At 37.3% G+C, this 15,408-nt stretch overlaps 1 protein-coding gene across 5 annotated transcripts in view; it reads left to right on the top strand.

The window, feature by feature from the left end:
- The window catches only part of CEP128 (centrosomal protein 128), a 452,993-nt gene extending 441,342 nt beyond the window's left edge, over window positions 1–11,651 (top strand). For all 5 annotated transcript variants that reach the window (XM_065941397.1, XM_065941396.1, XM_065941392.1 and 2 more), the window contains 2 exons: window positions 5,293–5,401; window positions 11,325–11,651. In XM_065941397.1, the coding sequence (XP_065797469.1) occupies window positions 5,293–5,401; window positions 11,325–11,452 (237 nt within the window). In that variant the 3' untranslated portion in view covers window positions 11,453–11,651. The remainder of the gene's footprint in view (window positions 1–5,292; window positions 5,402–11,324) is intronic.
- Window positions 11,652–15,408: the final 3,757 nt, after the last annotated feature.

The following is a 15,408-nucleotide window of genomic DNA, read 5'->3' as shown; positions in this document are numbered from 1 at the left end:
GCGCTGGAAATCTGCACTCAATCATGCTTTCTATGTAAAATGTGAAAGAAAAGCATAATAAAAGGTTTCCCACTAAAAATGCTTAGATGATTATGGGCCAATAAGAGAAAGGAAAATTCAAGGGAAAGCAGACACACTCATATTTGCCCACTGATGCCTGGACTGAGAAAGACAGTGAGAAAGGACAGGAGCGGAGGTGTAGATCTGGGCATCTTGCTCAATGAACCAGATGGTGTAATGACAGCCTCAGAGTGTGCCTCCCAGAGGAAGGAGGAAGTCCACAAGGGTCGTCAAACCCTATTCATTCTTGCCAAGGTAGGGTTTTAAATTTCTGAAACAAAACCAACTGGCATCAAAGCATAGGTTATATCTTTTCTGTTTACAGAAAAAGAACCTCTTATATTTTTAATGGTGCAACCAGCTTCTTGGCATATGACAGTTAAAAATATGGCACAATTTGGAAAATGCAGAAAAAAATTGAAAAGAAAATAATCTAGCAAATATTTTTAAAGACCTGTTTACCTAATTTAAAGGTGTATGTTTCCCAGTTCTTACTTATAAATGTCTTTTTACATTGAAATCATTATTTGTTGACAATTTTATTTCCTCTTTTTTTCATTTAACATTTTATATATATACATATATATATGAATTTTCTCTATGATCATCATTATTGTCATTATGGTTATGCCATACTTTATTTTCTAATCTCATGTTGTTGAAAATTTAAGGTTATTTTCAGCTTTTTTCTATTATAATCAATTGATTAATATCTTGGTATAAAAATCTTTGTCCATATCTTGAATGTATTAACCTAATCTAGATGCCTAGAAGTACTGGATGACACATTTTAAGACTGTTTATTTATACCCATTTTTATCTAAGTTGTCTAATTTATTGGCAGAGTTGTTCATATTTCCTCATACCTTCTTAATGTCTATAGGCATAATAGTATATCCTCCTTTCATTCTACATATTGGCAATTTATATCTTCCCTCTTTTTTTCCTAATCAGTCCCTGAAGAGATTTTTAGATTTTTATCACTCTTTAAAAAGAAAAAACAACTACCCAGTATGGGTTTAATTTTTTCACTGTTTTTCTGCTTTCTATTGAATTGACCTTTGCTCTTTATTATTTCCCTCCTTTTACTTAATTTAAGCTTAATTTGCTGTTCATTTTCTAGTTTCTTAAAGTAGAAACTTGGACTATCAATTTGAGACTTCTTTTGTAATATATACATTTTAATGTTATACATATTCCTCCAAATACCCTTTTAATGCCTCCTCACAAGCTCTGATAATTTATGCTTTTATTTTCATACAAGTAAAATTTTTTAAAAGATTTTTCTTTTGATCTCTACTCATGAGTTACTTAGAAGTATGTTCTTTAATTTCTAAATATTTAAGAATTTTCAGATATCCATCTGTTGTTGATTTCTCCCGTCACTCCCTGTGGTCAGACAGCATCCTTTGTATAATTTCAGTCATCTTAAATTTATTGAGATTTGTTTTGCCACCAAGCATATAGTGTATTTTGGAGAATGTTGGATGTACACTTTAAAAAATACTTGTAATCAGCTGTTTTGGGGTAGAGTATTCTATAAATACCAATTAGGTCTAGTTGGCCAGTCATGTTGTTCAACTCAATTCTTTATCTAAATGTTTTATGAGAATTATTGAGTTAAATGAGTTACTGAGAGAGGAATGTCGAAATATCCAACTGTAATTATGTGTGTGCTTATACTCAATTGTGTTGACTCAGCGACCCCATGGACTGAAGCCCCCCAGGCTTCTCCATCCATGGGATTTTCCAGGCAAGAATACTGAAGTGGGTTACCGTTTCCTTCTCCAAGGGGTCTTCCCAGCCCAGGAATTGAACCCATGTCCCTTGCATCTCCTGCACTGCAAGCAGATTCTTTACTGCTGAGCCACAGGGGAAGCCCAATAAGTATAATTATAGATTTGCCTACTTTTTCCTTATAATTCTACCAGTATTGCTTCATATATTTTGACACTGTGTTAATATATACATACAATTTAGGGCTGTTATCCCTTTTCCTTAAATTTTTTTACTTATTCAACAACTCATATGTCTATTTTCATATGTAGAAAATGAGGAAGTGTAATACAGTTGACCCTTGAACAACATAGGTTTGAACTGCGTATGTCCACTTATATGCAGATTTTTTGTCAATAGTAAATACTGCAGTACTACACAATCTGCAGTTGATTGAATCCATAGATGCAAACTACGGATACAGAGCGCCAGCTACAAGTTATATAAGGATTTTTGACTGAACAGAGGGTCAGTACCCCTAACCCCTGTGTCATTCAAGGGTCAACAATATAGCCTTTGCTTTCCAGTAGACCTATAATGAGTGACTTCCAGTTTCTTATGAAATTCTCATAATTAATGAAAACTGTCTATCACTTGCTTAAAACCTCTGGCTTTCATCTTAAATGAAACTGAACTCCCTTTTGGTACATGCAAACTGATGATCTTAAGTCATTTTAGGATTAAGCTCATGGTTTCCACTCAGAATAAATGGATTTTTATAAATGTGTGTGTGTGTATGCATGCATGTGTGAAGTGAAAGTTGCTCAATCGTGTCTGACTCTTTTGCAGCTGCATGGACTATACAGTCCATGGAATTCTCCAGACCAGAATACTGGGGTAGGTAGCTTCTCCAGGGGATCTTCCCAACCCAGGGATCAAACCCAGGTCTTCTGCATTACAGGCAGATTCTTTACCAGCTGAGCTACCAGGGAAGCCCAAGAATACTGGGGTGGGTAGCCTATCCCTTCTCCAGGGGATCTTCCCGACCCAAGAGTCAAACTGGGGTCTCCTGCATTGCAGGCAGATTCTTTACCAGCTGAGCCACCAGGGAAGTCCATGCATGCATATATATATACACACATTTAGTCTTTTAACATTTCTTTTGGATTTCATACTTATAAATGTGACAAAGAAATAAAATATAAACTTGGTACTTAGTGTGTGTGTGTGTGTGTGTGCTAAGTCGCTTCAGTTGTGTGTCCAACTCTTTGCAACCCCATGGACTATAGCCCACCATGCTCCTCTGTCCATGGGATTCTCCAGGCAAGAATACTAGAGTGGGTTGCCATTTCCTTCTCCAACTTGGTGCAGAGAACAACAGCTAATTCATCAGATAGTCATGCTACACGAGGCCTTACTATATGTGAGTTTTGAGGAAACTGGGCCACCTCAGTTGAGGTCAGTCCCTCCGCCACGTCCGACTCTTCGTGACCCCATGGACTGCCTGCAGTTGTTTCATCCAGGACATTTGGCGCCATTCTCGATCCCTTCGTCTCCCTTGACCCCACAGTCATCCTCAGTTCCTGTCTTTTAATTGCTCTTCCACTTCTGTGTTTGTGCTGCTCCGGCCTGTTTTCCCCAGAGGCCAGAATAACCTTTGAGAAATACACATCAACACATATCATTGCTCTCCTCAAAACTGTTGATTACCTTCTGATCGTACCTAAGGAAAAAAATCCGCAAGCCAAATCCCACCTCAGAACCTCACTGCAGTCGCTCCCCGGGCTCAGGGTGCCCTAGCCGTGGGCTTCCCCTCAGTTCTTCACACACACCGAGCTCTTTCTTACCTCAGCGCCTGCACATGAGTCTAGAACACCGCTTTCTCACCACCTCGCTGGGACCTCTCACCTCCTACCTTTTCCATCCTCCACCTATGAGTTTTCATCTGGCTGATTCACTGATTGGTACTCAGCACTCAAGTATCGCCTTCAATATCATCTCCAGAGGTAACTTCTCTGGACCTCAAATCTAAATGTAGTTCTTCCTATTATTTACTCTTCTTCTTATAGTTCTTACCAGAGTTTTTAACTGCATTGTGTTTTGTATAGTTTGTTTAATGTTTTTCTCTTCTGCCTTCCTGAAGCTTTCAGGATCATTTACATTGATGTTTTATATTTGCTCTTTGACCAGCACATAGTAGGTGCCAAATAAGTAATTGTTGAATGAATGAATGAGTATGAGGAAGAAAAATGAAGTATAGTAAATAATTAGAAAACATTTAAGAGGGAAAAATGCAATTTTTACTATATATCAATAGAAGGTATATTAAAGCATCTATTTTCTAACCCATTTAGTTAGTAAAATTATTCAAAGGTGTAATTCCCTTTTTTCAGCTAAGATTTGAGGAAAAGGACAATTTCATACAATCCACAAGGATTCATTTTTGTTTATATATTAAATATTGTTGAATGAGTAAGAATATTTATAATCATGGAAAGCAGTCTAGGTAAATGCATTTAAAATCATTGAATTGTTTTTACTGACACAGTATTTCCATCCAAGAATTTGTCATAAGGAATATTGCTAAACATGGGAAAGTTTATATATTTAAAGATATTTTTCACAGTGTTTTTTATAGTAGTAAAACATTGGAAACCCCCTAAATGCCCAGAAAAGTAATAACCTGAGTAAAGCATAGTATATTCACTAGATAGTTTATGAGTGGAGGAAAAACAAGTGAAAGCGTTAGTCACTCAGTCGTATTCAACTCTTTGCAAACCCATGGACTGTAGCCCGCCATGGTCCTCTGTCCATGGAATGCTCCAGACAGGAATACTGGAGTGGGTTGCCATTTCCTTCTTAAGGAGATCTTCCTGACCCAGGGATCATACCTAAGTCTCCTGCATTGCAGGCAAATTCTGTACCATCTGAGCCATCAGGGTAGCCCCGCATATGAGTAACTTAAGCTAAAGGTAAAAGCAACATAAGCTAAATATAATGATTTTCTAAAACTTTATATTAGTGTTGTTGTTGTTTAGTTGCTAAGTCATGTCTGGCTCTTTTGTGACCCCATGGACTGTAGCCTACCAGGCTCCTCTGTCCATGGGATTTCCCAGCCAAGAATTCTGGAGTGGGTTGCCATTTCCTTCTCCAGGGAATCTGCCTGACCCAGAGGTCAAACCCTTGTCTCCTGCATTGACAGGCAGATTCTTTACCACTGAGTCACCAAGGAAGCCCATTTATAGTATTAAATGTAAATAAATGAAGAACGCAGAGTTTTACAGTAAAATTTACAAATCTTATCCACAGGGGAAAAAAAAGTCTGGAAAGAAATCTGTCATACTGTTATGGCTTTAGGTGATTTCCTTCTCTCTCTCTTTACATAGATTATAATATTACATTATGGTATTAGCTTGTATCGTGAGGTTCAATTTTATTTTCAGTACATTTAACTGAATCCTGAGCCTTACATATTGTGATGATTTGAACTGAAATGCCCATGCCCTCTTTTTTCAGGATGACAGAAACTTTGCCGAAAGCTCCCATGCTCATGGGTTAGATCAGTCATCTTGTTGGCAGGATCACAGTCGCTTCCTGTCTAGTCCACGATTTTCCCACTTGAACTGTAAGTAATGATGCCCAGTACTAGCTTTTAGATTGGATTTAAGAAAATTCAGTTCATGGAAAGATTAAAATGAAAGACCAGAACATGATAGTAATATTCATGTTGTAATTTTGAAAAAATTTTCATTATGAATCATACAAACAATGCCCAAGTACATTTATAATATTAACCGACTTACTAAAAATATATGGAATCCCTTCCTTTTAGACTTTACACTTCTCACAAACCTTAAAACTGAATCACCAAATCTTAATTAAGTAATTTTTTTGGCATGGAGATTGCTAGTAACTGTAGATGAGTGAGTAAGGAAGTTAGATTGTATTGTAATAAAATCCAAGTCTTCAAAATGTAGAAAAGCTATTCAGAGATATCTAATTTTGTACAAAGAATAAGGATATGAAAACTATTATTGTGTAGGTTTCACTCTGTGAATAACACACTGTAAATATTAATAAAAGGTTATAGCATCAGCAAAGTGTGAGTCTGTTGAGCCAGAATACCTTCTCCCACCACTTATACTTCACCTTGGATGCAGTGTCGTTAAAAAACCTTCAGAACTCACGGTTTTAAGTATGGTTGCTGTTATGAGTGCTCACAATCCATTACAGATTCCTCTGAAAACTTTCTTGGAATAATTATGGAATTATTTGCTATTCAAGTGACATTTTATTTACTGATTCTTCTCTTCACCCAAGAGTGAACTCCATGATACGAGTGATGTTTATACACCACTGTTTCCTCAGCATCCTATGTGGAACTTGGCACATAGTAAATGTTCAGTTAATGTAAGATGAATGAGTATATGAATTTTTTTATTTCAAGTCCACTTTTATCCAAGTCATTTGGGATTCAAATGTTAATAGATTCTTATTTATATCATCATTTAGCGCTTCAGTTTTCCATGGATATAGAGTTTGTACATTCAGTTGGACAAATCTGTCATTTTAAAAAGCTAGGTTTCTATAAAATAAAATATCAAAATTAGCCACAAAGAAGTAGGTCAAATAGAAAATAATAACTCATTTTTTCTGATTTATATTCATGGATTCATTGAATAAATATTTATCAGCTTCTGACAAATGGCTTGGCTTCCATTATATCATGATTATTTTATTCCAGCAGCTAAGCATTTTCCCTTTCCTGTCCTAACCATTTTGCCGAGTGATTTTATATATTTTCATAAGCCCTCTGCTATTCTAATCTGGCAGTCACCCTTCAATTTGGATCATATCTCAGGTTGGTTCTGGTACCTCAGAATATGATATATATGTAGTTATACAGAATTTTTACTTTTCATATTAAGCAATGGAAAAACGTCCTCAGGTCTGTCTGATGTATGAAAACATGGACGAGGAGGAGGGTGGGGACGGAGCACCAAAAACAACATGGAGTCCATCCTTCAGACGTCTCAGAGCTTGGAGAAAAACAGCACCAGGGCGCGAGCACAGAGGTCTCTGTTCTGGTGTTTAATTTTGCCTTTAAAACTTGCAGAAGGCTCCTTAGAAAGGTTCCTATAAGAAAGTGGTTTGAAGACATTAAGGGGAAAACATCAAAATTTTTAGAATTTTATTTAATATTATGACCGGCAGTAAAAGAAACTGTATTTGGCTTTTCACTCAGTAGCATTTCATGACTAACACTGGTCATTTCCTACGATGTAATGCTCACAGGCTGCTATAGGCTTCTATATAAATATACTGACACAGAAAATTAAGTAAGAATAAGAAAAAATATCATTGAGAACATTATTTGGATGAGAAAATACTTTATTAGTCTATATTATATAATCTGACTGAAAAACTTAGATTAAAAAGTAAACCTCTTTATTAATTTATTGATTATTTATACATAACCATATATTTTGCTATTCTTCTTTTTAAGAAGTTTTATGATTTTCCTCCCAAACCTACCTCCTCCATGTTTTGAAGGACACTAAAAAGTTTAATCATAGGTACCTATTGTTACTTATTTTAGGTGATTTAATAAACATTTCTGGAAATAATATTTATTCTAATTTACTTTTCTGATGAACTTTGAATTTTCTGTATGTTTTTCATGATGGCTTTTGGAATTGAATTATGATCACCCTGAATACGTCTCCATTTTTGTGGTACACACAGTTTCAGCTTAATTATAGAAATTGTCCTGTCCTGAAAATTTTCTTGACACTACAAAATTAAAAAGGAGATTTGTCAAGATCAACAAGGAGAAAAATGGAGCCTGCAGTAAGTTGATAATACAGGAACAGAAGACACCTTAAAAATATCATTAATGCCCTCAAAGATATGAGGAAATCATGCAGCCACTAAAAAGCAAGATACTATGAAAAAGGAGCACGAGTTAAGAGATCTCGGAAATTTTAAATATGATAAACTAGAAAGGTGGAAAACAACAAAGTTAAGAAACCTCAAAGAAAGCAGAAGATATGGAAAAAGGGCAATAGAAGAGATAAGATATTCAGAAAAACCAATATAGGAAGGATAGACCATGATTAGTGAGAGTCCTGGATAGAGAGAAGAAAGAAAACAGAACAAAGGTCAGAAGTGGGCAGATGACACAGCCCACCCAATAAATGGCTATTGCCCAGCTCTCGCCCTGAGATTTTTTTCTTTCCCTTCCTCCTGTATGGATGGATGGCCATGTTTCTTTGGTCACCCCAGGCCTTCCTCTGCTGGTTTCAGTTCTTTTGCAGGAGCACATCCAAGAAAAGGAGGTAAATATTTTCATTTTCATATTTCTGAGAATGGGTTTCTTCCATTCACACCTGACTGAGACTTTGGCTGGCTATAAATTCTGGGTTAAAAAAGACTTTCCTTCTGAAGTCATCACACAATTGTCTTCCAAAATCTAGTGTTGCTATTGAAAAACCTTCTGTCTTTTTCATTTGACTCCCATTCCTCTGACATGATCATTTTCACCATTGCTATCCCCCTGCATCCCTGGCCCAGCAACTTTTAGCATTGTCTCTTTAACCTCCGTTGAGTTTTGTGATGGTATGCCTCCCCATGGGTCTTCTACCTATTTGCTCTGGGGTGTTTTTAATCTAGACATTTATATTCTTCAGTTCTGTCATAGGGAAAGAAGAAACACAAGATTCCACCAGGAAAAGCTTTAGGAAATAAATTTTTTAAAAAGTTGGATAGATTATTAGATTCATTTGAGCACTTAGAAAAACTACTAGGAGGCACATGACAAGTCTAACTGAGCTATTAGAAACAATTGAGGATGGTTATGGAGAAAGAGTAAATAAAAAATAATAAATAAATAAAAACACAGGTCAATTAATAACTCCAGGGGAAAAAAATGAAAAGAAACATTGTCAGAGTAGTCCTATTAGGTTTGTATGAGCCATATTTACAGTCAATATAAATACGCACTATTGACATAACTGGAAGTCCAGACATAACTGTATAGGGAGGATGGGGTAAAGGGAAGTGGATGGGTGTGGCTACGTCTAAAAATGATAACTCAGAAAATAGCAATATAAGCTTCTTTTTCTTTCAAAAATTGAAGTAAATACGGAAAATAAAGCTGAAAGAGATGATTGTGGTTGACTCCAGGGAGCAGGTGTGCGGGGTTGGGAGGGATGCGGCAAGAGACCGCAGTCTTTCTGTGTAGTCCTTTGGTGCTCTTTGATATGTGTATGTGTGGACGCTCTGGCTAAAAAGGAATCTTATAAAAATAAAATGCTACTAAGAAAGCTCCAGCTTTTATGTCTGACTAGCTGTGCTGGATTTTCTTGTTAACTTCTGAATGCAGCATGAATGCTGGGGGTGGGCGTGGGGGGTAGAGCAGCTGAGACCTGTGTGGAGACAAGGAGGGTAACTGAGGTGCTGAGGTTGGCGCGAGTTTCTGAGCCCACGGAACAGGCTCCTTCTGACTCTGGTTGGGATTTGCCCTGGATGAGGCTCTTTTGTCTGTGCTGAAGATGCTAAGGCACTCATCCTGCTGACTTCAGTGCCCCGTCAAAACTGTGACCGAAAGCGCAGAATCACTGACCACGGAAAAAACAAAGGAAATGGGAAAATACTGCATAATTTGTGGTCTCTGAAATGACCCAGCCTTAATGAAAGTTTGTTTTCAGTAGTAATTTATGTCAGCTTTGTGTAGTTCAGGTCAATTCAAGAAAAGGTAGATGCTTCCCTGCCAGGAAGAAGGGGAGAAATGTATAAATTGTAAGTTTATATGACCATTGGAAATCGGAACACAGAAATCCATTATTTAGAGCCATGATTACTACCAAATTTATCCTGGCTGGCTGGAAACCATGGCCGTGATTCAGGACACTCTTTTAGAAGGCTTGGATTCCATTACCTGTAGCCTGTAGGCAGTGGGGGCTTAGTAAGGGAGACTCATAATGCCAGCTTTGGAAACTGTCATTTTTACTTTTTTATAAGTAGTGACTGACCACTGGTCTTCATGTATAGCTCCTTGTAGGCTAAAGGACACAACTTCAGGACAGGGTTTTCACTCCCAGGGCCCAGACTGGACTGGAGTGAAGTCTGGAGCAAACTGAAGACTTCTCAAAGTCTCCAGTTCTTTGAGATTCACATGTGAAATGTTCATGGAGTTGGTATCTATAAACTCAATTTTAAATGTAAATGCAAATTGCAACTTTTCTATAATTCTAGCATTGTTGTAAATAATGTTTATTTAAATAAATAATCCCAGAAAGAAAGGACTGTGGTTTTTCATGGGGTTACTTTAGGAGTTGAAAGTGAATCTTACATATTAATTTAACTTGAGATTCTTAGAAAAGCAAATCAATGAAAGTTAATAAAAAAGAACTTTATTTTTCATTTCCTTAACCTCAGATCATACTGCTCTAAAAAGAAAAGTTAGTGTACTTAATATGTGTTAAAGGTGAAATGATAGAACGTACCTGGACCAGGACTTTATATTAGTGAATGGGAGGTTATAACTGAGCTGAAACCTGAATGGCAAGAAGAATCAGCTGAGTTAAAATTGGGTGGGAAGCATTTTGCTAATCCAGGGGCAGAACTGGAAAGACCCCAGAAGGAGGAAAAGAGGGAGGAGAATGAGTGAGGGAGAGAGTGATTGGCAGAGAGCATGATAGGAGATGAGGTCCCATGGCAGTCTTTTCAGCCACCATCAGATGTTTGAATTTTATTCTAATTTCGCTGGGAGGCCATTGCGGGTGGGGAGGGAAGGGATAATGCAGCAGAGTGACATAATCTGATGAACATTTTAGAAAGACAATTCCGGCGTGTGGAAAATGGGGCAAGATGAAAATAGGAGAGTAAATGGTGGCTTGGGCTGGGATGATGGTATTAATAACAGAGATGATGTGAAGCAGAAGGACTCAGGCGAAATGGAAGGCAGACTCCTCAGAACTTACCCTTAAATGGGACGGGTCCAGCAGGCAGGCCACGGGAAGGAAGGAACCAAGGTTTCAGAAATTGGGTGGATGAGTATGTCATTTTCTAAGATGAAGAAGAGCAAGGGCTAGGCAGGCCTCAGAGATGAAGAAATGAAGTGGGAGGACTGACTGATACATCTGGATATAGGCATCTGGAGCTCAGAAGAGAGGCAAGAGGTGGTAGAAAAAGAGTAAACCTAGATTCCATATCTAGTCTCAATTTGCTTTTGTGTAAAACAGAAGTTTCTATAAAAAGGAAGCCCTTCAGGTTTCTTCTTCTAAAATCGTGCGCTTTAATGTCACTATATACTGATCAACACCCACCTTCTACCCTCACTCTTCAAATCCAAAACAAATATATGACATGAATATGTGGTTTTTTTTTAAATATAGTAAATTATTTTATTCCTCAATTGAAGATTTGGTAGTCCATGTAAAGCTTATAGAAAACTAGTAATCAAATGCAATGATTACTTACAGCTTTGTCAAGCCAGGGATTGTATTCATCCGGGTTTCTTTTTCTCTTTTCTCTTACCCTGCCAGCCTTTACCCAAAGAACAGTTGCTCCAGACTCACCTTCAATCAAGGAAGATGCCCCAAGTTTATTGATGGATGGAAGAAGTCCACAACCCAGAAAGGAGGAATATGAAAGCAAAAACAGCAAAATGTAATTAGTTACTCTCCCCGAGTGTTTTACAAATAGTAGTATGTGTATCCTTGCCACAGTTTGGCCCAGATAATCTAGCAGACCTCTCTGCAGCGTCTGCTCTTCAGCATTGCCAAACACTGGCTGAAGTACAGTGCAGTTGGTCTTCGTGGATGATATAAGTTAAGCCAATCCAAATAATATCAGCTCGTGAATGACATACAGCTAACTTACTGGCAACTTACACCAGCAGAGAAAGAAGAATATTTTTCACCTTGCATTTTCCACTTTCAGGTGTAGTCAGTCACATTTTTCTGACCAAAATTTGGATTTTTAATTGAGGTCTTTCAAAAATGACTGGCTGAAAAATAGGAAAATGAGTTCTCCTTGAGGCAGAAGTTTCTGGCACTTTGAATTCAGGGAGCATTTGTATACAAGTGATTTTATTTTGATGCTTTCTCCCTCATAAATGATCATGTGTTATAACATGTCATGGAGATATGCATATATAATATTAGACAGTCCACTTTATAAATGCTCAGGATTGTTAACATCCATCATCTCAGCAGTCTGTTACTACATGCAGTATCTTAAAATAATTTCCAATCATCAATTTTTGTAACAATGAAGAATTTACAAATGAAATCTGAATTGTTAAGAGTTATAAAGAATTTGTAGCCTAATTTATTTATTTGTCTTTTTGTGGCCAAAAATCCCCCTGTGATCACTCCGGTCATATCCTGGACCATCTTTGGTTTACTCTGACCAGAATCATAGCACCAAACTCCTGTGTCCATGAGATTTACTTGCCAAGAGTTCTAGTATAATCTGGTACTATCTGTCTGAACACTTTGAGTATCTAAGAGTCTTTCTCAACATCAAAGTGTTTTTAAGAACCTATTCTCTTTACATGCTGATTTACCAGTGAAGAAAGATTTTTATTAAATGCTAAATAAAAGTAAACATCCAGGAACTAAATCCCACTGGGTCATGATGGAAAGATTCTGAATGGAGACAAGGACAATAAAGCAGTATCTTCATAATGTGCATTACATTTTGTGTTTGTTCAAATCTACTTGCTTTTTAGATCTCTCACATTTCATAAAGATGTTTCTTGTTCTACTCAAGATGTGTTTTCCTAACTTAGCATATTTAAAGGTGCAGAATAAATGGCATTCTCCATGAACTCAAATGCAACAGTTACTACAGAAGACAGGATGTTTTATTTCACAATTTACCAGTACAACGTATACAACCTCTGATATGCAGCCATGCATTTCATCATTTGTTCATTCCAAAAATCTTTTACTGACGTTGCTATAGGCTAATCACGGTGTTAAGAGGGAAAAAGAGACCCCAAAACAGGTGCGCATGTCCCAAACTTTATTTGGCATTAGGAGTTACATGAGAAAGGAGTGATGTGTTCGTGCTGGCTGGAGAAGTTCTGGAGTAGACGCCACTGAGCAGGCTTGGTTTGGTTGTGTCTAACCGTAACCTTGAGACTTGGAGCTGCTAACGTGCTAACGAGCACCAGAGATCTCAGTGCAAGTGGGATTATTACTCTTTAGTAATATCTGGGATATTGAGAAATTACGTCAGTATTTTCATTGATGTTTTAACTAATACCATTTTTATCTACGTGGATCTAAATGACTGGGAAGAAAACAAGGGAGAAATTAACAGGTTTTGCTTAAGTCCTACAGGGAGATGTTAGATAACTTTTCATTTAATGCATTAATAGGAACTTCATGTGGTCCATTCTATTTAATAGAAACTGATCTAAAGCATTATTAGCTTTTTGTGGGGGGTGGGGGAAGGATTATTAACTTTCTAAAAAAATCTGTGGTCATTGAAAAAAGTTACATCAGGCCAGTTAAGCCTGAAAAGTGGAGGTAGCTCAGATTATGTACTTGGCACATCCTTGAAAACATATTAGGTGATGATTTTATAACAGAAAAGGATCTTATAAAAGGCCCCTTTTTTTTTTAATCTGGAAAAAAAATTAAAGGATTGTATGTTACTGAAGTCCCTATACTACAGTTGGATGAATGAAGGTGTCTGACTTTAAGTATGGAACACACAAGAACTTCAAAGACAAAGTCAACTTTTTGTGAGTAACAGTTTTGTTGAAATACCTTGGCCCTCTGTTTATGTGGAGTTGAATCCAAGGGCCTGTCTCCTCTGAGGATTTTTCCCATCTCTTGCAGTCACCATAAGCTTGAGCTGGAAATTTAAAAGGAATGCTAAGGAAACACTAATAGTTTGGTTTGTACATTTCAGAAGCCAGAACGGTTTTCCCTTTACTCACCCCTTTGGCAGGGCAACGTGTGATATCAGCCCCACTGAGCTGAGGCTGGTCGGCCATGTTGCTGGTAGCACTAGGACATTGGACAGGATAAACCTTACTCTGGAGACGATCGTGGTCCCAGACTTAATTTGAAGATTGACCTTTTCGGTTTAATAATTTTGATTCTTCTGGCCATCTTTCTCCCTAAGCACACTAAACTTCCACTGAAGTTACTGAAGGCTGCAGATGGGAGAAGCACAGCTGGGAGAAATCTGGCTTGATGTTTTTCCCATTGGCTAAGGTTATTATTATTTCCTTGACTAATGTCTGATTTGAAGGCTGGAAACCAGTTGGTTATATAACATCTTATGCATCTGGCTTACCAGAATCACAAAGTTTCCTTCTTGTTACAGTTTACATATTTTTACTAATAGATATATTTACTATTACATATTTTTACTATAGCTGAACAAAACCGTGCACACAAGGCATTTGAATTGAAAGGTTATGTGGATAAAAAGCACCTCCTTGCCTAGCTAAGAATGCAGTTAAGCCTCTTTTTCTTCATTTTCCTCCTTTCAACTGTGGCAAATGCATAAGGCTCAGGTCAGAGGTATGTAAAGCATTCTTATAATCACAGTGATTATCACATGTTCCCTAATCTATATTGAATCTTATCATTAAAAAACCAGTAACTGTTTTGTGTAGGACTTAAATCTTCCATATAATTAGGTGTTGTATTTACTTTGCAAAGCCCTTTTTAGGAAGGGGTAAATATCTAAAATTGTTTTACTGAGAATTTGTACTATAAGCCCAACTACACGTTATATGGTGAAGGCCAAGAATGTAAATGATCATTGAGGAAGCTATTCCTTCTTCAACATTCTTACACCCCTCCCCAAACAAAATGTCCCAGTGTTTTCTCTCAATTTAAAGCAAAACAGAAAATTTGTGATTTTCATGGCCTTCAAATGAGGAAGCCATCCTCACGAAAGCATCTGGTTTTCTTGGATCAAAACTAAAGCATGAACCTTAAGCTGGAAAGTAAGTTTGGGAAAGTTTGTATATAAAGGCATTTCATGCTCTGAAGTATGATACGAAAATAGTCACATCTTTCAACTTTTAAGTTCTTGAAAGTTTAGCAGTAAAAACATATCAGTTTATTCCCTATTTGAGGAAAGACATTTAAACCATGAAAGATTCCATTTAGTTTCATTTCCATTCAAAACACAACACATCTCATTTAAGGCTAGGAGAAATGCTTACATCTAGAAGCAGAACTTTGGATTCTAAGCCCCCAAATAAATTTCAGGGAAGTCTCCCTTGGTTTTGATCAGTAACAAAATAAACGAATCTGTTGTGCTCTGGTAAAAACCAGGTGAACCTTCAAGTTCTAACCTCATCTGTCCCCATCTCAGCCTCTGTGGCTCTATCCACCTCGTGCCCACGTCCCAATCCAAATCCAAACCCAAACCAAGCCACTCGGAGTTTTACCAAGTCAGCTTCTACCGTTCACCCCTGGATTCTGATACGTCTCTGCAGCCTACAATGAAGGAGTTGGCTGACTGGTGTTTGTCACACCTTCATGTCTTTAAGGACCAGCCAATTAAAAGGACTTGAATGTCACGTGTCTTTGACTGCTCTCCTGGTTGAAAACCCAGGAATACTTCTGTGGCTGGTATCTTTTCTTCCAT

This window comes from Muntiacus reevesi, chromosome 7, assembly GCF_963930625.1.
Source record: "Muntiacus reevesi chromosome 7, mMunRee1.1, whole genome shotgun sequence".
Classification (NCBI taxonomy): Eukaryota; Metazoa; Chordata; class Mammalia; order Artiodactyla; family Cervidae; genus Muntiacus; species Muntiacus reevesi.
Note: the sequence above shows the minus strand (reverse complement) of the source record. Positions and strands in the feature narration are given on the sequence as shown.